General features: G+C 44.5%; 1 protein-coding gene across 1 annotated transcript in view; it reads right to left on the bottom strand.

Moving 5' to 3' along the window:
• The window catches only part of SND1 (staphylococcal nuclease and tudor domain containing 1), a 1,401,087-nt gene that overhangs the window by 655,916 nt on the left and 719,315 nt on the right, over positions 1-25,856 (bottom strand). Inside the window, exon 15 of the mRNA XM_063926687.1 lies at positions 10,100-10,241. Coding sequence (XP_063782757.1) covers positions 10,100-10,241 — 142 coding nt within the window. The remainder of the gene's footprint in view (positions 1-10,099; positions 10,242-25,856) is intronic.

The following is a 25,856-nucleotide window of genomic DNA, read 5'->3' as shown; positions in this document are numbered from 1 at the left end:
TTATGTGTAAGCAGCGCTACTACTGGGGTCGTTATGTGTAAGCAGCGCTACTACTGGGGTCATTATGTGTAAGCAATGCTACTACTGGGGTCGTTATGTGTAAGCAGCGCTACTACTGGGGTCATTATGTGTAAGCAATGCTACTACTGGGGTCATTATGTGTAAGCAATGCTACTACTGGGGTCGTTATGTGTAAGCTGTGCTACAACTGCAGTGTTATGTGTAAGCAGCGCCATTACTGGGGGCGTTTTAAATGGGGGTACTAATGTACGACCATGCCCCTTCCTTGTGAGACCACATCCCTTTTTCGACGTACGCTGTCCTTTTGTAAAGTAAGGGAGGGCGCAAATTTATAGTTTGCAGGGGGGCGCCGAACACCCTAGCACCGGCCCTGTACAAGTCCATAAATATAAGACAACTGAACACAGAAAACTCCTCTGACCTCTTCAGTAACAGAAAATTAGGCATTTTGTAACTGAAAGGTTGCGTTATACAGGTAGAGAGTGGCCTGCTCTCACAGGGATTCACAATTTCCTGACTCTCCAGGAGAGTGTGTGTTAAAGTAGGATGTCAAAAACATTAGGTTTTTTGCCCTCTATTTAGGGCATATGTGCACTACATTACATCAGGAGGACATAATGGGATACGTACTATTTGCCGGTAGATTGGACAGCGGATTCCTGTCCGTCAGAATGCCGCCAGTGGGGAGAGCGCTAGAAAGCCCCTTGCACGTTCCCTGCGCTCGCCACGCTATGGGCATGGTGGCTCGCTGTGCTCGTCACAGGTTATATTCTCCCTGTCGTGAACACCCACAAATGGAGAATAGCCTGTCTCGCTAGTATTCCGACGGCAGCATCTCACCCAGTCGTGATTCCGGCGTCGGTATTGTGACCGCTGGGATCGAAACTGGCGGTATTGTAACTGCTTCCCGCTATAACTAATGTGTTTTAAACTGGCAACCACAATGAGCATGCAGGTAACCGCAACAGCCTCCCAGAAACAACAGTGTTAAAGCATAAAACGTTTACCCAAATTTGTAAGGTGTGAATGAACATGCTCTTGAGAATTTAGACAATTCTTGTGAAAAGGCAATACAATTATCTATACAAATAGATGGTTCCAATGTTCTCTGGTTTTACAGGTTGATACATAATGTATATAAGAAACATTCACCAACAAACGCAGTTTGCAACAAATGTATACAGAACATGCATGTATAGATTGCATAGGACTTCCCTAGGGGAAAATAATTCAGAACAACATTCACTAATCAAATGATTAATCAGTCACTTTGGAGAGGTGTAATGTGAGGCACACACACATAGATAAAACGCCTGTCAGCCCAACATGCATTTTATCTGGCAGCTTGTACCCCTCTAGATATTGTAGCCATACTCTGAGATCATTCAGTGTATTGGCCATATCATCTGGGTTCCTCCACTGGGAAGGAGACGTTTCCCCATTTCTTCCCATGTGAAGGCAGGGTATAGGCCCGGTCGACAGACATTCAATTGAAAAAATGGATGATCCGGCACACCCTGAATAATATATATTTTCAGAACAAACATGCACATACACAGTGCAATCCGCGGATCAGCCAGCTAATTGTAGTGTGTATGCCCCGCTTTACATGCAGGTGGGTGTTCCAAGATACACTGTATGGTGAAAGCAGACAACTCAATGCGTTATTTGACACAAATCCACCCCTCTTCAACAAACTTTATAGAAGCCTTCCAATAGTAAAAAAAATTAGAGGTTTTGGTTTTACACTTTGTGTATTTATATGCTAGGAAGAAGAAAAAAAAAAAAAAAAGAGAATTGCCTTTTCTAAAGGCAATGGAGATGTGGAGACAATTTCAGTATTTTAAATCCAATTGGCAAAAAGAGGGCGTAGGTTTATCTATACATCTAATCAGTGCAGTTTCTAGTGGCGGGCGTGCCGAGTGATCGCACAGAGTGCCTGCCATGGCACTTTCTGGCTTCCTTGCTAACCTCTCTTCCATGATAGTAGTCCGCTCGGGGGATGCGGAGTTTCACGTAATTACGTTGTTGCATCATTCTGTGAAACTCCGCCCCCAAGTGGAGTACAATGTAAGTGGGAGGACGGGGAGCAGTAAGTATACACCCATAGTAATGAGCATTACCCTTTGCAATAAGCATGATCCAACAGCATGAAACCCCTAGGCCAGTGATGGCTAACCTTGACACTCCAGCTGTTTAGCTACACATCCCAGCATTCCCTGCATCAGTTTTAGTATGGCCAAATATCAAAACTGTAGTAGGGCATGCTGGGATACGTAGTTCAACAGCTGGAGTGTCAAGGTTAGCCATCACTGCCCTAGGCAGTACCATCCATGTAATGGATGTACCATCCATGTAATGGTTAGCATTATTGCCTCACAGCACTGAGGTCATGGGTTCGATTCCCACCACGGCCCTCACTGTGCAGAGTTTGTATATTCTCCCCATACTTGCGTGGGTTTTCCGGATACTACTGTTTCCTCCCACAATCCAAAAATATACTGGTAGGTTAATTGGCTCCCAACAAAAATTAACAGTGTGAATGTGTGTGCATGTACATGTGATAGGGAATATAGATTGTAAGATCCACTGGGGAAGGGACTGATGTGAATGGCCAAACATTCTCTATAAAGCGCTGCGGAGTATGTGTGCGCTATATAAATAACTGGTAATAAATAAACGCACATTACCCTTGGCAATGAGTATTAACCATGGCAACGAGCATGCATCCCAGAGCATGAAACCCCTGGCAACGAGCATGACACAAAGTGCATGAAACCCCTCGCAATGATCAGGTAATTTAAAAGTAATTTGAAGCTTTACTGTAGGGCGTAATGTATCACAGGCATTGCGGTGTATGGCATAATATTATGCAAGGGGCATTACTGTGTGGGGCTTAACTTGGAATGTACGGTAGTCTTTTCCAGAGAGGCCATGCCCATTCTAGGAAGACCACACCCATTTTAGCGAGGACATGCCCCCTCGCCAGGAGTGCGCCAGCCTTCTGTGTTTTTTTTTTTTTTTTGTGTCTATTGGGGACATTTTTTAATGTGTATATGGGGAGGGGGGGCTGCATTTTTTTTTTAATGCTCGCACTGGGAGCAAAATTATCTAGAAACAGCCCTCCATATAATAAAAGTGTAAGTGTTGTATCTGTACATCGCAATATTTTTGAGAAATGCTTCTAGGGACTGTTTATGAACTATGGAGAGAGAAAAAAAACCACAATTTTTTGTCTGTTCAGAACGTAAAAACTAAATTTAAATCCCTTTTTTTTACTATTATATAGCTTAGTGATCTTGAAACTGAGGTATGTATGCAAGGGTGTTGCTACCATAGGTGCAGGCAGTGCAGCTGCTATGGGGCCCAGAGCTTAGAGGGGCCCACCTTACCTGTCAAAGTTACATGTGTTATTTAAATTTTTCACCATTGGGTGGCATGTAGGGATCCTTTCAAACTTTTTCCTTGGGGCCTGCAATATATCTAGGTATGCCCCTGGACCTGCTCATTATAGTGTGGTATAAAATGAACTGGAGGGCATTTTATCACGGACGTCCAGTCAGGGGAGGCAGTGCCTCCCCTGTCATTAATGAGTAAAATAATACAAAGAAGATACTTATGACACATAAGTATCTTCTTTATTATTTTACTCATCATTAAAGTGTGCACAATTAGTTTGGGAGGCACCGATCGTGGTGCCTCCCGTAGTGATTGAGAAAAGATATGGTAGCGGGGGGCGGGGCCTAGCAATGGGCAGGAAAAGCCCATTGAAATTGCAAGGGAAAGCGGCACCATTAGAGGTGCCGCTTTCCTACAGGGACGTGCTTTCAACCTATGAAAGCACGCCACTGTGAGTGAGGCCACAGTGATTGGCCAGCGGATCCGTCACTGGATCCGCTGTCAATCACTGTGGGCGGCGGTGGCGGCGGAGGTGCGGGATGTGGCGGGCCTGGCAGCAGAGGTGCTGGCGGTGGAGATGCGGGCGGCGGGACGCGTTGCGGCAGTATGGACAGTTCAGCAGAGTTTGGCAGCGGAAGGGGTACCCATTTCAAAAATGGCGCCTCAGCGTCATTTTTTAAATTCAAGATGGCCGCCGCAAGCCAATCATGGCTCGCCGCGTCATCGCCCCGCCCCCTCCGCTGACTTATATAAGTCAGCGCGAGGCAGCGGCTGTCAGTCAGACGGCGGAGGAGGAGCTGAGAAGAGCTCCTGAAGACCGAAGACACCGTGGAAGTCCTGGATGGGCGGCGGCTATGCAAAAGAGCTTAGCAGCCACCGCCCACCAGGTGAAGACGCTGGAAGTCCTGGGAAGGCGGCGGCCATGCAAAAGAGCTTAAAGGCCGCCGCCTCCCAGGTGAAGACGCCGGAAGACGCCAGAAGCCCTGGGGAGGTGGCGCCCCCCCAGGTGAAGACGCCAGAAGCCCTGGGAGGGCGGCGGCCACGCAAAAGAGCTTAAAGACCGCCGCCCCCAGGTGAAGACCCTGTTTAATAAAGGTTTTTTTAAAGTACGTGTAGTGTGTTTTTTTTTATATTTTCTTTACAGGTGGACTACAGGTGCCAGTGGGCCATTTATGTCCGGGCATGCTGGCACTTGTGGTTCTCCAAGTGCCAGCATGCTGGGGCAGGCTTGCTGGGACCTGTAGGCCACCTGTAAAGAACAGTATTAGCATACAATGAACCCGCACCCACCGCCACCAGGGGTGCGGGGCATAGCACTGGGCTATCAGCCCAGTGGTTATTGCTCGGGAGGGGGGACCCCATTTTCATTTTTTGGGGGGCCCACTTTCCTAGGAATACCAGCCCTGGGCTGACTGGTTTGGGTGGTGTTTAATGGCATGGCAGGGAGACCCCACACTGAGTGTCTCCCCTGCTATGGCATTACCCCCCCTAGCTGGTTCTGCCTGGTGCTGGTTTCAGCGGTGTGGGGGGACTGCACTTTTTTTTTCCTGGGGGGGGGGGGGGGGTGTTTAGCTGCAGTGCCTCCCCAGCCCCTGACCTCACAGCACATCACTGCATTTTATTGTTATATAACATGAACCGGGGCACAGTAGTGAGGCACAATATGAATGGGGAGTTCTATATAATAATGTGAATTGGGGGTACTGTGCGACAATGTGTACTGGCAAACTCTGAAATGTGACATAGGGTGAACTTAATCACTACTACGATTCATAAAAGAAACTAGGGCACTACTATGGAGCATAACATTAAATAAGGCTCTACTATGGTTCAGTAAATGAACAAAGGCACTATTTATAGGGCATACAATTAACAACTGCTGCAGAGAAGTGTCTCTCTAGAAGCATTGGGACGGGGGCCCCTTCAAAATGTTGCTATAGGGCCCACAAAGTTCTGTATACGCCCCTGTATGTATCATCTTGTAGAAACAACCATATGCATGTTCTCGGTGCGTCATCAGGAGAGGAGCAATAAAGGAAAAACCAGATGCTTAACACTCGACGCACTGCAAGTTGGTTTTCCGATTATGCTTCTGTGGAATATAACACTACCCAAGTTATGCAACGGAACCAGACTTAAAGTGACTGCTCTGCAGAGGAACCTAACTGAGGCACAGATTCTGACAGGATGTTGCAGAGATGAGACTGTATGCGATGTATACCCCTTATCCCCAACAAATTTTCCTTTTCAATTCAAGCGCCTGTAGTTTCCTGTAAGCGTCTGCTTTGCTATGATGACCAACACGTCGCAGAGGCAAATGCTCAGAGCTTTAGGCGTAGATCTCAAGACCAGCTGATTCTCCCATGGTCAGCTTTACGTGGATTGCTAATGAATTAGTAGCCCAAAGCATCTTTTGGGTTAATCCGTGAGGAAGAAACTGCAAATACTGTTTACAAAGTAATTTTGTGATCAATGTGTACAATATATAAAAAACATCACAATATTAGATAACACTACTGTCTTTGTAAAATGAGTTCAGCTGTGCATTAACAGAAAGCCAAAGAGACAAGTTAGTATGGCTGCACACCAGGACGATTTGGCCTCCAATCCCCCGATTTCGGTCGACACGTCGTATGATCAATTTTATGTAAAAAGTGCAGAATCGTACCTGTTTTGACAACAATTCTGATCCAATGCTCGCCAACGCCTCTCACATGTCGGATTATGTCGGATTGGGGATTTTACCTACTGCAATAAAGTCGTCAATCCGACTTCTGATTGTGTGCAGATTGTGTGCAGATTATGTGTGTGTTTGCATCTCCAATCCATCATGAGAACATTGTGCGACCCGCATTTCCTGGACACTCCCACCCACCGCCATCTTCTCTAGCATCATGCAGGCCAATCTGCAAGACGGTTGCATGGTGTACTGTGCAACACACGATGCACCGGATCCGACTGTCTAATGACCATCGGAATCGGATCGCAATCGTTTGACACAAATGCACTGTTTTTAACAAATCGTGAGCCTGGGACTTGCCCGGGAGCTCCTGGGTAGTTCAAGGGAAATCGTTGGTCATTCTCATGTGTACCCACCATCTGTTTATGAAACCATTTGCGCATTTGGTACTCATAGGATCCGTGTAAGTATGCCGTGTAAAGATGAAATGGTAACATTTACATTAAGGTTTGCACAGCCACCACTGTGTGCAGGAGGCATATCATTTTACAGACACCGCCAGTGGTGCAAGTGTGCGGGTACGGGTGGGTACGGCATACCCTTAAGAATTTAGCCGTGGGTACGCCGTACCCACACTGACGGGCCGCCGCACCTCTCCGCTCCCTCCCTCTGCTGCTCACCGCCGCTTCCCGACGTTCACAACCGCACCGCCGCTGATGTGAGGGGAGGAGAGCGCAGCCTGCGCCTCTCCTGCCCCTCAGTGTCTTCATTTAATTCAGCGCCGCCCATAAGCCAATCAGGGCTGCCGGACCGCGAGCTTTGATTGGCTCACGGATCGGCGCTGAATTGAACAGACACAGCCGCGCCCGCCAGACACTGAGGGGAAGGAGAGGCGCAGGCTGCGCTCTCCTCCCCTCACACACAAGACAGCGGCGGTGAGCAGGGGAGCGCATACCTGGCACTGGGGGCATGTATATCTGGCAATGGGGGCATGTATACCTGGCACTGGGGGCATGTATACCTGGCACTGGGGGCATGTATACCTGGCACTGGGGGCATGTATACCTGGCACTGGGGGCATGTATACCTGGCACTGGGGGCATATCTGGCAAAGGGGGGACATGTGTATCTGGCACTGGGCGTATATCTGGCACTGGGGGCATATCTGGCAATGGGGGCATGTATACCTGGCACTGGGGGCATATCTGGCAAAGGGGAGACATGTGTATCTGGTACTGGGGGCATGTATACCTGGCACGGGGGCATATCTGGCACTGGGGGCATATCTGGCAATGGGGGGACATGTGTATCTGTCACTGGGGACATGTAGCACTGCGGGGACATGTGTATCTGGCACTGGGGGCATATGTGGCACTGTGGAAATGTGTGTATCTGGCACTGGGGGGCATGTATATATAGCACTGGGGGCATATCTGGCAATGGGGGGGGCATGTGTATCTGGCACTGAGGGCATATCTGGCACTGTGGGTGCATTTCTGTATCTGGCACTGTGGGGCAATGTGTACCTGGCACTGTGAAGCAATGTGTACCTGGCACTGTGGGGCAATGTGTATCTGGCACTGTGGGGCAATGTGTATCTGGCACTGTGGGGCAATGTGTATCTGGCACTGTGGGGCAATGTGTATCTGGCACTGTGGGGCAATGTGTATCTGGCACTGTGGGGCAATGTGTATCTGGCACTGTGGGGCAATGTGTATCTGGCACTGTGGGGCAATGTGTATCTGGCACTGTGGGGCAATGTGTATCTGGCACTGTGGGGCAATGTATATCTGGCACTGTGGGGCAATGTATATCTGGAACTGTGGGGCAATGTATATCTGGCACTATTGGGGTCATATGTGTATTTGCCCCTCCCCCCATATGTGTATCACGCCCCATGTGGCATTTGGCCACACCCATTTTTTTAGCACACACAGTACCCGTAAGACATTTTTTCTACTTGCACCACTGGACACCGCATGTATGTTTGGAACGACCCCCTTCAAGTAGATCCAATTATATTTTGTCCATCTTCAAAACATTATTAGAATGTAACTAAAACTACCCTACAAGACACTTCTCTATTCATATAGAACAGGAATTAAAGGCAATGAAATCATTTTTGTACAAATTATACAATTCATGTTCTTCCTAACGTGCTCTAAAGATGTTGGCTTTCCCCCAAAAAAAATAAAAAATCTGTTTTGGTTATAAAAAATAAAATAACTAAATATTTCACAGTGAACATTTCAATCATTCTGTTTCGACACTGTAAAAATACCAAATACTGTCATGTTACACTGTGATAAAATATCTGCCTTGGCACAGCTTGGCTTTCAACAAAGATTACAGCACAGCAGGTAACGTCAGTGGTGGCCATCTTAATGACATTTAGTTCTGCACCTTAGTACATGAATGTGCAGGATACACAGAATGACTAAATTACTGTATCTCTCCAGCTGTTGACATAAAGCGCACAGAGAGCAGATAAAGAGGCATACTGACAGCTCATACAGCTAAAAAGGAGAGCACAATCAGATTACATGTATCAGGCATAGCATATTATCAGTGGATTCCCAAACCAATAAATAGGAAAGCCTAGTATAAGTTAGACAGAGGACTAGCAATAAAATGTGTATTGTGAGGAATAATACAGTGATTTCTGATTTTCTTATTTAACAACTGCAGAATATATTCCCATCAACTCTACTGTAAGCAATATGTTTATAATCTACAGAACAAGAACATGATAGGTATCCCATGTATCACAATCAGCCTTGGGGAAATGAATAATTATACTGTATAGTCTTATATCAAGTAATCGTTTCAGTTATTGAATGCGCCAATACCAAACACTGCCTCTAGCAGATTATTAGGTCTATTCAATGCATGTTGGATCCTCTTCGACAGAGAGGATCTTATAAATGCAGTATTCAATTTGCAGGCAAATCTGACTGGTTTTGCCAGTTTTCGACAATGCCATTCCAACTTTTTTTAAAGTGGGATTGACAAAGTCGAAAACGGGACTAAAACCTGTTGGAATTGGCCGCAAATCGGACATAACACGTGGATCCGCGGCTAATCCGCCGATCCACGTGTTTTTCAACAAGTCGGAAATTGCCAATAAGTCTGAAAAATGGCAGTACCACTGAATAGGTTCAATCATGATTCGACCTAAAAACGTTAGAAACTGCAGTCTTTCCAACTAGGCGGCAGTTCCGACCTCAATTGAATAGACCTCTATGGATTGGCAGTGGGGCTATATCAATTCTTCAGTTGCTCTCCTTTTAGCCTTTGTTAGCCTGTTGTTTCTGAAAACCCTAGATTTAATACAATAGCTGCTGAAAGCATGTATGAGTAGGACCATCAAACGGAAGGGCACAATCTGTGACTGCAGGCTGTGACTAGCCTTCCCACTCATCACAGGCCCTCTCTGCAATATCACAGCCCTGGCTGAACCACAGTGCTGAAACCTTGGTAGTGTGATTTCTCACCGTATCTGGGATGCCAGGTGAAAGGAATGGCAGTGCCAGTACATTGAGTCATAGAATATTAATGTTTTATGCTGCAAATAACGTGAAAGTGCAACCATGAATAGTTTCTTTAACGTCGTGTTTTTAAAGATCTCAGTTTCCTCAATGGCCACAATGTCACACAGATGTGTTTGCTTTACTGGTTATAGGTATTAAAGAGACACTGAATCTATAGACAGCACTAACCTTCAGTGCAAACTAAACACGAGCTCCCATAAAATCCAGTTTATCGGGTTCTATTAGTACAGGCTTTTTACAAGACCAAGATTTCTTATACTAGCGGCATTTCAGATTTTTTTCTAATTGAATTAGCTTTAAATCATCAATAGAATTAACAGCAATAAAAAAACTGATGAACTGTATGGTTTAAGTTTCTTGATACATATAGATTAACAGATATATGCAATATTTAAGCCAATTTGATACATGTGACCGCCAGTGATTCTGTCTGGCAGCCCTCACTTACCAGCCAGGAGGAAGGTGATAAGGCAGGTTTCCTTTGGCATATAAAGCTTGAGTCTGGAGCCACTGAATACGTACTCTACAATTGCTTCAGAGCGCCCTGCCCTTTGCAGGAAGGGAAGAAACTGTTTTGCTTTCTGGGTATCCTAAAAATAAACAAAAATAAAACATTATGAACATCAAAAGTAAATCCTTTACTTGAAAATTGGCGAAGTACAAATATTAATATATAAAAAATTTGCCACCTGTAAGCTCCAACCTTTGGGACACTTTATGCCATCTCCCAGTGCCCGGAAATGACTAAAGTAAACCATTGTTTCGCTTGTTAGAAGAGCTTATTCAACAATTGTCCAAAGCAATGCTCAATGCAAACGCAGGACACTAGCTCTTCCCACCTCTCTATTCTGGAGTTTTAATCCATTATGGGGCAATTTCTGAGACAATAAATCGCTTAAATTAATACTTTATCACATTAGTCTTGCCAGACATGCCACGGTCATGAACCATTAATGCACATTAGCAAATGAAAATGTAACCATCCACAGCCGTCTTGTTTTTGTCTAGTATTGTGCTTCTGTCTGCATACCTTTAGTCACAACAAAATTATTCAAAGGGCAACATTTAAATGTATACACTGATCAGGCATAGATATTTGTGAAAACCAAGAAGTCAAATATTGTATCTTGAATATTTCAGAAAAAATACATAAGCAAAATTCCTGCTACATTTGGGAAAGAGCTAAAAAGTAAAGTGGACCTTTCCATTAGCAATAAACACTTCATTTTATCAATATTCATGAAAATGTTTTAAACACTTCACTTAAACGATTTACATCATTTCCTATGATTGACCAGCTCTTATCATAGGGGAATTCAACAGCAATACTGACAAACCTCCTGGTACTGCTGCCTCGAAACACTTCATGTTTAAGTCCTTCTCCAGTGGACATAACGGACTTGGATTCTCCCATCCCTACCCCATGTCAGTCTGCATAAAGTTGCCTTGATGTACGCCTCTCTATTTTTCAGCTCAGTCTTGGTCTTTTGCTGCGGTTTCTTTCAAACCTAGTCTCACTTTAACCCTAGACAAGGCAGAGTCTCTACATATGAAAAATCCTAGCCCCTTTATTTGTTGGGTCAATATTAAGTGTTAAGGTGCCTTATAAATAAAGATAAAAATTATGAGGCAGCACAGAGTCCCTTCTCTTTCAGGGATGTCACTGGTTTCTAGAAAATGGACAGCCTTGATACTATTTTAGCACAGTATCTAGATACAAATTGGGGAAAAAAATTCAAAATACAGTGCGCAATAAAAACAGAAGTGCAGCTACACAAGATACATAAGTGTGCATCCAAAAACACACTACTGGATAGACAAAGGAAAAAGAAATGTATATTGATAATAGCGCTCTCCAGTAACCATGTTAAATGTCACCCATGTGTAAGAATCATAACATGAGAGTTGATTCACCGTGTAATGAAGAAACACGGTATCCTTTTGCTTTCTTGTCACATGAAACCAAGTGGTCACAAAGAAATCATTCCTTTTTCAGAGAACTTAGTGGTAAGCCCAGCTCAAAATCTACGGAAGAGAAAATATAAGCACCTCCTAATCCTTTGGCAAGGATAATTTGTGGAGGTACTTATAATACAAAATATAGTGTAGCAAGCCTTTTAAAAGGGGGGTCACATTTATTGGGTACAAAATGCACGTACAAGAAAACAAATTTGAAATAGCATGTTAATCTCCATAAGGCACATCACCATCGTTGGAATCTATCCAGGGGATTCAAATGGCGTCAGATGTCCAGTGAAGAAGTGAAGGAGCTCCGGATGCCCAACACCTCCATCATGCAGAGTTCACCCTGAAGCAGATCGATGAGTGCAGGAGTGGCTGTATTTTATCTGGACTCCTGCACTCATCGATCTGCTACAGGGTGAAATCTTCACTGGACATCTGACGCCATTTGAATCCCCTGGATAGATTCCAACGATGGTGATGTGCCTTATGGAGATTAACATGCTATTTCAAATTTGTTTTCTTGTACGTGCATTTTATACCCAATAAATGTGACCCCCCTTTTAAAAGGCTTGCTACACTATATTTTGTATTATAAGTACCTCCACAAATTATCCTTGCCAAAGGATTAGGAGGTGCTTATATTTTCTCTTCCGTAGATTTTGAGCTGGGCTTACCACTAAGTTCTCTGAAAAAGGAATGATTTCTTTGTGACCACTTGGTTTCATGTGACAAGAAAGCAAAAGGATACCGTGTTTCTTCATTACACGGTGAATCAACTCTCATGTTATGATTCTTAAACATGGGTGACATTTAACATGGTTACTGGAGAGCGCTATTATCAATATACAGTATCTAGATACATCATTGTGTGTAGGAGTCTAATCAACCTTAATGATAACCCATACTTTGGTGCAAGAAAGCTATCAAGCATTACTTTATAATAGATACTGAGCATCTGACTGCTTTTGTATGTACCAATATATCAAATACATGAAACATGAGATCCACCTGTAGTTATCAATGATCACACTTACGCACATCTTTTATGCACTATAGGCGACAAGGGAATACACTTTGCAAAAGGAGTTGGTCCTGCCACTGCCTACAGGAACTGTTACAACTAACACGCATTTTCGGCAAAAAACAAACAAACAAAAAAACGCAAGGCGCAGAGTTGCACAGGACCTAGTGGCTCACTCACGCCAGGCATCTCACGCTGCATGGCATACTGATGCTAGATGTATGAAATCACATCTGTAAGATACAATGCACATAGTAAATCAATGGAAGTTGTACATTATCTGTTTAGAACAAGTCTATTATAATAGAAATCCTGACACAGTATAGTGACATTAAATACAGTATAAAGGGGGGTACACACATAGCGATGTGTGCTGAGCCTTCTAGCACAGGACGCTCAGCACACATCCCTCCCCCCTGTCCCGCTCAGCACACAGCGCGATGTGTGCTGAGCGAGGGGGCGGGGGGAAACGCCCATTTCACCCAGTGGTGAAGTGAGCAATCTAACTAGATTGTGCCTGCATGCAGGCCAATCTAGAGTCAGATATGGGGCATACACAGAGGGATAGTCAGATTGCTTAAAATTTAAGCACCCATCGCTACGTGTGTACCCCCTTTAGACTTCCCACAGTATTTTTTTTTTTTTCAAAAATATTAATTTGTAGCAAATTAAAAGGCTAGAAGCATTTGCTGGGCGCACTGCTAATATGCAATCGGATTACTTAGAAAATAAACATTTTAAGACATGTAAACACCTTAAAGTAAAATCATTTTTATTCCCTTTTAAAAGATGTAAATCTTTGATTTTGATTGTCAAAGTAATCTGTAAACGCATCATCCTAAATGAAGCTAAAAACATACAAAAATTTGCTAGCAGTTACCAAAAAAGGGACTGAGCAGTTAAGTTACCTTGCAGGCAATTAATAAAGTGCAGCATATTGCTGTATCTAGAGCAACCCCGAATTCTACAAGCAGCAGAGAACACCAAAAGGAGCTTCCCTGCTACATGGTGCATACTGCTTGTACACAGATTGTGTGGGGTTCTCACTCCCAGCTCAGTCTCACAACAATCTTCGCTCATTCAAGTTATTGTCCTTTACAGAGTGTGTCGGGGTGATAACATTGTCTGCAATTCCCATTCAAAGTCTGCCATGCAGTACAGAGTGCCAGGTCTCTGTGTGCTTGTGGATGTATAAAGACTTTTTGTACAACTTGAGCCACTGAAACATCCTTTATCTGTACAGTCATACCTTCACCTGCTCCCTCAAAGATGGCCTTCATTCTTATAAACACAACAAAGTCAATCCAACCAACTTAATCCCAACAGGAAATAGTAGTGTAGAAAAATGTTAAACTATTAAATTCTATTATAAATAAATGAATGCTTAACATAAGGGAGTCGACAATAGATTTTAAATCTAACTCCGTATAATTCCCAAGGCAATGCCTTAGGTATTCTGATGGACTATAGAAGAGGCACGAGGGCTGGAAATGTACAATGAATAAATACATTTAAAAAAAAAAAACTTTTTTAGGGAGTAGTCTAATTTTATACTGATGAAAGTCTATACAGCATGTAGTCAAATTCCTTTCAGAAGACGTGGTCTCAGGACAATTCTGGAGGTAAGTACAGGAGTTAGGTTTAGGGCTTGGCACTAGGGGCAAGGTTAAACTGGGTACACACTAGACCACAGGTTCTCAAACTCGGACCCCACACGGTGCATGTTTTGCAGGTCTCCTCACAGAATCGCAAGTGAAATAATTAGCTCCACCTGTGGACCTTTTAAAATGCGTCGGTGAGTAATTAATACACCTGTGCACCTGCTGGGTTACCTGCAAAACTTGCACTGTGTGGGGTCCTGAGGACCGAGTTTGAGAACCTCTGCACTAGACGATATGTTAACCAATCCCATGATATGCGTACTCCCGTGGGTCGCTAGCGACATCCCAGGGGCCCTGCTGCAGGGCCGACGCGGGATGATGTAAACGAATACATATGCTGCAGAATGCACTTGCCAGGGTGTCGCTGGTGACCATGTTGGGCTGTGTACACATTGGTAAGTGTGTACCCAGCTTTAGGTTTAGGTTGTGGGAGTGAGGAATCATTAGGGTTCAGCTGCAGGGGGAGTTAGGATACTCACTGGGATTCTGGCCATCGGGATCCCGCTATTAGTCTTCTGACTGTTGGGATTTTGTACCCAACCTGGCTATACTTATGCATCTGGAAAAGACCATTAAACTGCTACATACTTTTAAAAGTGTCTCTGCCTATTTATCAATGATTTTTTTCCGCCACAAAGTAAAGAAACTGCGGTTTCTGCAAAATTCTTTGGTTTCCTCAGGAAGTACCAACAGCCTAATGCAGGAGATTTATTAGAAATCTTTTGAATGCGGCTAATTAGCATTCTAGACCGCAATCCCTATCATCATCAACTACAGTCTGACACCTATTTTTCAAACGTTTAAAAGTGAAGCTTTTCGAAGTATGGCTTGGTTGGTGTAAGCAACCTTCCTACTGAGGCATTCTCTGGAGGCATTCTCGCAGAAGACTGATCTTAATGTCCCTTTCTCCAGAATCAGACAGAGTGCATGCGATTCTGAGGAATTGTCTTTCAAAAAATGAAGACTCCTTCCATATCCCAGAAATATAAGTTGCTGGGACAACAGTTCTCGTCACTGCAAGTTAGATTAAGTACATAGAGGGGATATTTGTGTACAAAATGAAAGTCTTAATTGCAGTACTGCGATTGTTTATCAATACATAGGTCCATTCTTGCCTACTTCTTATTTCTACTCTCTGGGAGATGCCCAGAGGGGAGACGCAGCATGTCATTTCGGGAAGAGGGCCACACTGTCCCGTCATCAGGCCCACCCCTAAGCCTGGGAAATGCCAGTGATTTGCGGGTTGGCTCTAAACAACGGCATGCATGTCATTTAGCCCCACCCCTTCAGTCAATGCTTTTTGAAGGAATTTATCCTCATCCTGCTCATTTCACTAGAAAGCGGTGCAGGATACTGGCCCGACACGGGAGAGCCACATACCTGTCCAGGGCTGCGGTGGACTACCCCAAAAACCGCAAGTCTCCCGCAGCTTCTGGGAAGGTAGACAAGTAAGCATAGGTCCCATGGGATTTATAGTGAAGTTACCAACATATATCTACAGAAATGGTTACCCTTAATGCTACAGTTCACAATGGTACATAGCTTTTTGTTCTGATTCAGTCTTTTTTAGACATCTCTTGTCTCCTGACTAAAGCTTACCATACAATAAAGAATAAACGCGTGCGTAGGTGGCATTCTACTAAACACAGAAACACACTGACATATTTTGTGACAAACGGAAAACTTATTCATACATGCACCTCTTATTCTTGCAAGAGGCTTTGCAAACATTCATTTTCTGCTAGCTTGGGATTTACACCTACATGCTTTTTTCCCTTTTTCACACAAGTGCAAACAATAAGGGATCATCAAATGTAAAAAATGCAGCTACATACAATTTCACTTAGAGCTACTCACTTAAGCTGGCCTTACATTTAAGATTACTTGTCCGACTATCCAACTAGTTGGCTGGTTGAAAAGAAAATCTGGTTATGTATGGGAAAAAAAGAATCCACTAGACACCGGAAAACAGACAAAACCGTTGTTAAAACAAATTGGTTAAATCAAGCCAATTTAACCAATTTGTCTGAATGACCATTTTTGTCATTCTTCAGACATTTGGATGCAAATGGTTAAATGTCATTCATTCCTATACATTACCAGATGTTTAATCCAACCAGCTGGATGGTTAGACAGGTAATCTTAAAGTGTATGTTCAGCTTTAGGCTTTCCCAATGAGTTCACTTAAAGTCGACAAGTGAATGGAGTAGGTAAGGTTTGAAGACAATATTACAATTTACATGAAACCACTAGAAGATATTAAACAATTGTTTCTGTTATGTCAGTTATTGTGGGTGTAGTATGGCTGACCAGCGGTCAGCTTACCGACGCCAGGATCCCGGCAGCATACCAAAGCCGGGATCCCGGCGGGGAGGGGCGAGTGCAGCAAGCCCCTTGCGGGCTCGCTTCGCTTGCCACGCTGCGGGCTCGGTGGCGACCTGCAGTCGCCACGGGTTCTATTCCCACTCTATGGGTGTCGTGGACACCCACGAGTGGAAATAGTCCCTGTTGGTTGGCATGCCGACCATCGGGATAGTGAGGGGTCAGGATGGTGAAGGAAGTCATGTGACTGTCGGTCTCCCGACCGCCGGTCACATGAATACCACCCAGTTATTGTCTATTCTACTAGAATTCATACACTACTACAACCACAATGCAATACTGGCATATAAAGTGTCAATTAAGGCTCATAAGTTTACAAAAGAAAACAAATGTCTCATTAGTACTGAAGGCTAACAGCTTTACAGACTACATTCATGTCAGTAGCAGTTGCGCCGACTACTTGCCAAGATTAACTGTAAAGCTGGGTACACACAGACGATTTGCACTGGGATGATATGGTCGCCGACAGGTGCCATATCATTACTGCGGTCCGCATCAAAATGATCTAATGAAGGACTGAACAATCACTGTTCCGCCCTTTATTAGCATACACCATGTCGCTAGTGTTATCGCCAGACTGGCCATGCAGCAGGGCCAATAAAGTCTCAGTGTGTACCCAGCTTTAAGATAACACAAACTTTTTTTTTTTTAATAGATCAAAACTATCTGACTTTCAAACATAATTTGAACAGTACATGGTAGCTGAAATCTCCAGCTCATAAGCAGATAGGGTAGTTTCCCAACACCAATTCTCAGGGACCCTTAAAGCTGGCCTCACGTCTAAACAATAATAATTTTCACTGCCGTATCTAGTGGCACCCGCCGTATCAGCTGCTCCCCCTTCCTCCTGCCCATAGTAATTCGATTGGGGGGGCGGACGTTCGCAAAGGGGGGATGGGGGGGGGGGGGCAGGGGGGAGTTGCACGCAATTGTCTAGAAACAGCACTGATTCTTTTTTTCCAACCAGCGAACAGGTTTGCTTGTTGGAGTAAAACACCCAGGTTGGAGTAGTCATTCCAGTTCCAGTGCAGGAGGAACTGGAATGACTACTCCTGACTGAAGCAATTTCTGAACTGCCTCTTGCAAAGCCATGGCCTTCATCTCTCCCCGAGATGGGCTGGTACAAAAAAAACCTTCGAGGAGGGTACTTCTTGAAGGCAAAAGCATAACCTAGAGATACCGCTTCCTGCACCCAGGGATCTGTTGTAGACTGCTGCCACATCTGTCCAAACTGAAGAAGTCGGCCCCCCACCCTAGGGTCCCCTAGGTGGTGGCCTGCACCATCAGGCTGATGGCTTATGTTTTACCAACCGGTCCTATGGTAGCCCAATGCTTTTTAGTCTTACCAGACTTGTTGCATTGGGACTGCCTGCTATCACTTTTGCCTTTAGCTTTTCCTTGAAACCGAAAGGGCCAAAAAAAAGGAACTTTAGGTTTGAAATTGTATGTGGAAGGAAACTTGACCTCCTTGGAGTCTGCTTCTGACTCCAGAATATCTGTCCATTCTTTACAAAAAAGAATATCTCCAGGAAAGGGCAAAGATTCCAAAACCTTCTTAGATTCTGAATCAGCTTTCCACGTACATAGCCAAACTGCACTGCGAGCAGCTATTGTTAAATGCCATGGAGGCAATAGTACCCATAGCCAATGCTGCTTCTTCCAAGAACATTGCAGCCTGTTTTATATGTGCTATATGGGATTTTTGCTCTCTAGATGCTATTGAAAAATCCCCCACCAATGCATCAGCCCAGGTAGCCACTGCCTTTGCTATCCAAGTTGAAGCCATGGCTGGCCTTGTGACTGCCCCAGAGAAAGAAATGTTTTTTTAGAAAACCATCCACTCTACTCTCCGTGACATCATTTAATGATGTTGAAGGCAAAGGTAATGTAGATTTTCGCACTAATCGAATCACATGCGTATCTACTTTAGGAGCCACCTCCCTTTTTAAACAATCCCCAGCTGGAAGAGGATAATTGAAATTCCATTTCTTAGGAATTCTAAACTTCTTATTGGGCGTAGCCCAAGCCTCTTCCATGATTTTCGTCAGCTGGTCTGACCCTGGAAACTCAGTCTTAACGGTTTAGGGACATTTAAACACAGGTGCCATGGTTTTTAACACAGGCTCTGCTGACTCCTCTAAGGAAAGAATGGCTTTAATTGCTTTAATTACCTCAGCTATATCCACTGAGCAGAGACCATCCTCCTCCTCTTCATATGCCGAAGTAGAATTAATTGAGCTTTCATCTTCCGATGAATCCTGATCTGAACCATGTGTAGCCTGTGAGGATGAAGATTTACTTACCACCGGCTTATCTGCCTGTTTCTTTTGAGAGGCTGCTGCTGGAAGTGATACACCACAAGTGGGAAGTTGCATGTAAGGGTTAATCGTGTAACCTATCTCCGGTACAGGAGTTGGATGAATTATCCATTCAGCTATACAGGATAAAGTCTGAGCAAACATAGCCCAAGGTGCATCACCTTTGCCTCTCTTAGGCATGATAAATAATCAACACTTTCACAGTGTACTACACAATTTGTGACTGTTATCACTAAGTTTTTTTAAAATGACATACAATCCGACCCTACCCATGCACCAGCATGGAGGATCGGAATAAAACAACTGACAGAATATAGTAAAGTCAGCAATCACACTAGCAGTCAGTCACATGTTATACATTAGTATAATAAGCAATATGAGCACATCAACTACAACTAAATTTCAAGTATGTAGGAGAACATATTACTGAATCATGTTTAAACAGATCTACCGTATTCAGACGCATTGCGAAAGAAACCATAATATACAGACTCATATGCAATAGGCACTTATCTAACTATTCATACTCAAAAATATAGATAGAGACTTAGTACTGTATTACCCGTACTCAAAGTGGGATACAGGGAGACTCACCTCGCTTCCAGGACCGATCAATACGTTAGCGAACGCTGAGTGGATCCAGACGCTACTAGTGTACACTGTCGCTCCATGAACCTATAGTGAACATAAATGCTCAGTGAACACAGACGCACCAGTCACACAGACGCCTATGCTGCAACCGGGTCCCCTCGTGTACAGTGTCTGAGACGGAAGCGGGAAACCGTTCATGGCGGAAGACTCAGAGGAAACTGGTCATGAACCGGGGGGAGGGGCGAACACAAGAGCGCCCAACTCCCCACCGCTGACATCAACACTAGGGATCACAGCCTCATACTATTCCTGGAGCCTATGGTCCCTAAGGCCTAGCGCTGGTGCACCCGAGGTGGCAGCCGCGTCAGCTACTGTTTGGTAGTCTCCTCCCAAAACAATGCAGCTGTGTCCGTATTCCCCTTCTAAGTGGAACCGATGCCTTAACTTCTCCCCGTGCTCCGGCCACAGCCTGATAACGTCTGCTGGACCTGCTAGCATATCCGACACAGACGCCCGCCGAAACAGCACTGTACTCATGGGTAAGCGTTGGCGCGACCCGGCAGAGAATTGTTGGAGCGACTCCTTCTAAGGTACGTACAAGATGCTGTTTAGAAAGATTGCACAGAAAAAATAGAAAGACTATAAAAATAAAATAAGAAAGCTTAGGGCTGCTAAAACAAGCAGCCCTCTGACCATGGTCTGGCTCTTGCTGCACCAAACAAAAAACTGATTTGCCTGAGCCAGGACGCGGGGATATATGGATGGGCCCGTTGCATGCTGGGAGGCCAGAAAGCTTTGACAAATTGGTGCAAATCCGCTGTTGCTTCATCATATCCCATTGTTATCCTGTGGATAACCTGTGGACCCTGCCGGAGAAAAACATTAATATATACTTATTTTTGCACTTTACAAGATATAGTAAGCAGGTCAGGAATACATAGCTCAAACCCTGTATCCTTACCATTCTGCAACACACAGAAGAGGAAGAAACTAAAATATGTTCAAAGAATGTAAACCATAAGTGCCAGGTGCACTACAGGCAGCATCAGCGCAAGGCAGCACAAGGCAGGAAAGGAGTTAAAGCTGTTACAAAAAGCAAATTGCAGAGTGAATAATAATGCTTGCTTTGTGAAGCTGATTTGGGTTGTGCCTGTGGTCAGAGTGTGCCGCATAGTGGAGGTAGGATTTGATTTTGCTCTGAAAAATGGGCTTCAAAAGAAGTCTGCACTCTGCAGCTTGCACTTTAAAGCCTCTCTGATCATCCACAAGGAGTTCTGCATAATTAACAGACAGCGTTTGAAGTTTCCCTGCTGCTGAACTGGTTTGATGCACAAACATCTGTTTATAAAGAAAAGCAGGCATGCAGAAATGGCAAATCCCTCTACCCACAAAGTAATCCCATTATCCTTGTGCCAAGGTGTTGCAGCAGAATGCTACTGTATCGTGCCAGCAATAGGTAAAGTTACAGTGAGAGAAATAAAGAATGTGTGGTTACAGATTAGTGCTAAACGTATGTAGCTAAGTTGTATAGAGGTAGACATATTGTGGGTTTAATGAATCATCAGGAGAATGCAACCGAGCAACTTGTGACAACATTGTAGCTTGAGAAACAGAGTGCCCCGTGTTTTGCAAAATAATGGTTTAATGCACGGAAACCATTAAATCTACCAAAAATCATGTTACATTACCAGAACATTGGGGGTCATTCCGAGTTGATCGCTCGCTAGCAGTTTTTAGCAGCCGAGCAAACGCTATGCCGCCGCCCACTGGAAGTGTATTTTAGCTTAGCAGAAGTGCGATCGGTTGTTTCGCAGAGCGCCTGCAAAAAATGTGTGTGTAGTTTCAGAGTAGCTCAAAACCTACTCAGCGCTTGCGATCACTTCAGACTATTCAGTTCCGGATTTGACGTCAGACATCCGCCCAGCTTTCGCCCAGCCACGCCTGCATTTTCCCTGGCACGCCTGCGTTTTTCCTAACACTCCCTGAAAACAGCCAGTTGCCACCCAGAAACGCCCACTTCATGTCAGTCACTCTGCGGCAACCAGTGCGACTGAAACGCATCGCTATACCCTGTGCAAAACTGCATCGGTCGTTGTGCCCATACGTCGCGCGTGTGCATTGCGCCGCATGAGCAGAACTGCCATTTTTTAGCCTGATCGCTGCACTGCGAACAAATGCAGCTAGCGATCAACTCGGAATGACCCCCATTGTGCTCACTGATAAGTAATTTGACCAGTCGGTAATGGCCTGCTACCATCTCCTTGACCCTTTGTTAACAGCAGAGTATGGGGGTCATTCCGACCTGATCACTAGCAGGCTACTTTTAGCACTGCTGCGATCAGGTAGTTGCCGCCTACAGGGGAGGGGGTTAGGGCTTTGCATGGCCGAGATCCGCTGTGGAAAGACTGCACAAGCAAAAAGTTTGTGCAGTCTCTGCACAGCTCAAGACTTACCCGCTGCGATGATCTTTCCTGTAGCCGACGTCAGGATCCCTCCCTGCTGACGTCCAGACACGCCTGCGTTTTCTTTGGCACTCCCAGAAAACTTAGTTTCCTCCTCCGGCCGGCCTCTTCCAGTCAATCTTCTTGCGTTCGCCGATGCAAACGCGTTCTTTGGTATTCTCGTCGCTGCCCGTTGACAGGCAACTACACGCTTACGCATTGCCGCATGCGCAGTTCAGACCCGTTCGTACGGCTGCGAAAAAAAGCAGCGTGCAAACGGGTCGGAATGACCCCCTATGTATCCACAGGTGGATCATCCATAAGGACAGTGGTTCCCGAATTCAGTCCTCAAGTCACCCTAACAGTCCAGGTTTTAAGTATATCCATGATTGCATACAGGTGGTTAAGTCAAATTGAGGATACGGATATCCTTAAAATATGGACTGTTAGAGTACGTTGATGACAGAGTTTTGAAACCTCTGCATTAGCCAATATAAACTAAATTAAAGCAAGGACTGAGGGGGACCAGTTTGGTGCCTAGGCCTCTAAAATGTCCAATCCATCTTTATTACCTGATGGCAGATTTATGTTTAAACTTGCATATCCAATAAGACTGGCCTCATAATACACTCAGCTGTAGAATTGCTCACTTCCGTAGACGTTTCTGGTCATCTTTAAAAATTTTGAAATTTCCAGGAAGATACATTTTTGTTGTAAATGGAAATTAATGTCCCAGAAATTACGTTGGACTTGATAATGTTCTCTCCATTTGAGCCACAATTTGTGCCACAACATTAAATGAAAGCTGTTATTTTCCTTGGAAAAATGGGGAGTTTGGGAAAAACAGTCAATGAGCACAGCAAATTTAAATCAGAATAGTTAGATTAATCCACATAAAAGGACATAAAATACTTGTGTATCTCCAAAACAACAGATGGAGGTGCACCCAGAGAGTAAATAATGTATCAGAAAGATAGAAGGAGAAAAACTATTTGTTTGGGCCACTCAGTCAATGAGAATATTAAAACGTAACTTATATTTAGTACGGTAAGAATAATATGTGGTTGCCTCAGAGATAAAATTCTCACAAAAGGCAAAACTATGAAATCAAACTCTAATAATGGTGAAAATATCAGAAGCAGTACTGAAAAATAAAAAAAATAAGAGTCCAGTGACTCAATTCACACATACATAGACAGTCCCACATCCATATACAAATTCCCAGTATAATACTGTCACAAATTGTTTGGAACCTGAACATGAACAACAGAATGCAGTGTGCTTCGGTATGAAGAAACTCTTGAATTGAGTTCAAGATCAAATGTGCCATATAGTAGTATTATATCAGCTACTAATATCATTTGATGTTTGTGATGGACTGCAGATGTAATTCCAAAGTATTTAGCGGTTGATTATGTGCAGGAATTTGCTTAGGTCTAAACAATTTATGACCAACTATCCATTGTTATTTGATCTTTAACCCATCGTCGAATTTGCCCCCGTTTCCCTCAGAAGTACACGAATCGGCAGCTATACCGCCAATTCACATACTATTCGACAAGTCGAATTCCCTGACATGTCTAATAAAAATGCTCTGGACTGAATAGGTCGGAACCCCTTCCGACATGAAAAAGTCGAAAACTGACGTCTTTTTCGACAAGACGGCAGTTTCGACCTTGATTGAATATACCCCATAATCTACCAAATATTTTGTTTGGTATAAACACACATTAAAAAGAGGCGGAATCTTATTTTTTATATTATATAAACAAGCTTGATCTAGATCATGCTTTTCTCCATAAAACTCACATTTTACCATAAGTGTTAAAAAAGGATTTTACTTAACGGTAAATCTATTTCTCGTAGTCCGTAGAGGATGCTGGGGACTCCGTAAGGACCATGGTGAATAGACGGGCTCCGCAGGAGATAGGGCACTTTAAGAAAGCTTTGGATTCTGGGTGTGCACTGGCTCCTCCCTCTATGTCCCTCCTCCAGACCTCAGTTAGAGAAACTGTGCCCAGAGGATATGAACAGTACGAGGAAAGGATTTATGTAACCTAAGGGCGAGATTCATACCAGCCACACCAATCACACCCTATAACTTGTGATAAACTACCCAGTTAACAGTATGAACAAGTAACAGCCTCGGTTAAAGACCGACCAACTATAACATAACCCTTATGTAAGCAATAACTATATACAAGTCTTGCAGAAGAAGTCCGCACTTGGGACGGGCGCCCAGCATCCTCTACGGACTACGAGAAATAGATTTACCGGTAAGTAAAATCTTATTTTCTCTAACGTCCTAGAGGATGCTGGGGACTCCGTAAGGACCATGGGGATTATACCAAAGCTCCCAAACGGGCGGGAGAGTGCGGATGACTCTGCAGCACCGATTGAGCAAACAGGAGGTCCTACTCAGCCAGGGTATTAAACTTATAGAACTTTGCAAAGGTGTTTGACCCCGACCAAGTAGCAGCTCGGCACAGTTGTAGTGCCGAGACCCCTCTGGCAGCCGCCCAAGAAGAGCCCACCTTCCTAGTGGAATGGGCCTTAACCGATTTAGGCAATGGCAATCCTGCCGTAGAATGCGCCTGCTGAATCGTGTTACAGATCCAGCGAGCAATTGTATGCTTTGAAGCAGGAGCGCCAACCTTGTTGGCCGCATACAGAACAAACAGAGCTTCAGTCTTCCTGATCCTAGCTGTTCTGGTCACGTAAATCTTCAAAGCCCTGACCACATCCAGGGACTCGGAAGTCCTCCAAGTCCCGTATAGCCACAGGCACGACAATAGGTTGGTTCATATGAAAAGATGAGACCACCTTGGGCAGAAATTGAGGACGAGTCCTCAACTCTGACATATCCACGTGAAAAATCAGGTATGGGCTTTTATATGATAAAGCTGCTAATTCCGAAACACGCCTTGCAGAAGCTAAGGCCAACAACATGACCACTTTCCAAGTGAGGTATTTCAACTCCACTGTTTTGAGTGGTTCAAACCAAGGTGACTTGAGGAAACTTAATACCACGTTAAGATCCCAAGGCGCCACTGGAGGTACAAAGGGAGTTTGAATATGCAGCACTCCCTTCACAAAAGTCTGTACTTCAGGAAGAGAAGCCAATTCTTTTTGAAAGAAAATGGAAAAGGCCGAAATGTGGACCTTTATGGACCCTAATTTTAGGCCCAAATTCACTCCCGTTTGAAGGAAGTGAAGCAGACGGCCCAAATGGAACTCGTCCGTAGGAGCAGCTCTGGCCTCACACCAAGAAACATATTTCCGCCATATACGGTGATAATGTTTCGATGTCACATCCTTCCTAGCCTTGATCAGGGTAGGAATGACCTCCTCCGGAATCCCTTTTTCAGCTAGGATCCGGCGTTCAACCGCCATGCCGTCAAACGCAGCCGCGGTAAGTCTTGGAACAGACAGGGCCCCTGCTGCAGCAGGTCCTGCCTTAGAGGAAGAGGCCACGGATCTTCTGTGAGCAACTCTTGCAGATCCGGATACCAAGTCCTCCTTGGCCAATCTGGAACAATGCGAATTGTTCTGACCCTTCTTAGTCTTATTAATCTCAACACCTTGGGTATGAGAGGCAGAGGAGGAAACACATAGACCGATCTGAACACCCATGGTGTCACCAGAGCGTCTACTGCTACCGCCTGAGGGTCTCTTGACCTGGCGCAATACCTCTTAGCTTTTTGTTGAGACGGGACGCCATCATGTCTATTTGAGGCAGTCCACACCGATCCACGATCTGTGTGAAGACTACTTGATGAAGTCCCCACTCTCCCGGATGCAGGTCGTGCCTGCTGAGGAAGTCCGC

The sequence above is a fragment of the Pseudophryne corroboree genome, chromosome 6 (assembly GCF_028390025.1).
Source record: "Pseudophryne corroboree isolate aPseCor3 chromosome 6, aPseCor3.hap2, whole genome shotgun sequence".
Lineage (NCBI taxonomy): Eukaryota > Metazoa > Chordata > Amphibia > Anura > Myobatrachidae > Pseudophryne > Pseudophryne corroboree.
This window is presented reverse-complemented; position numbering and strand designations above follow the sequence as displayed.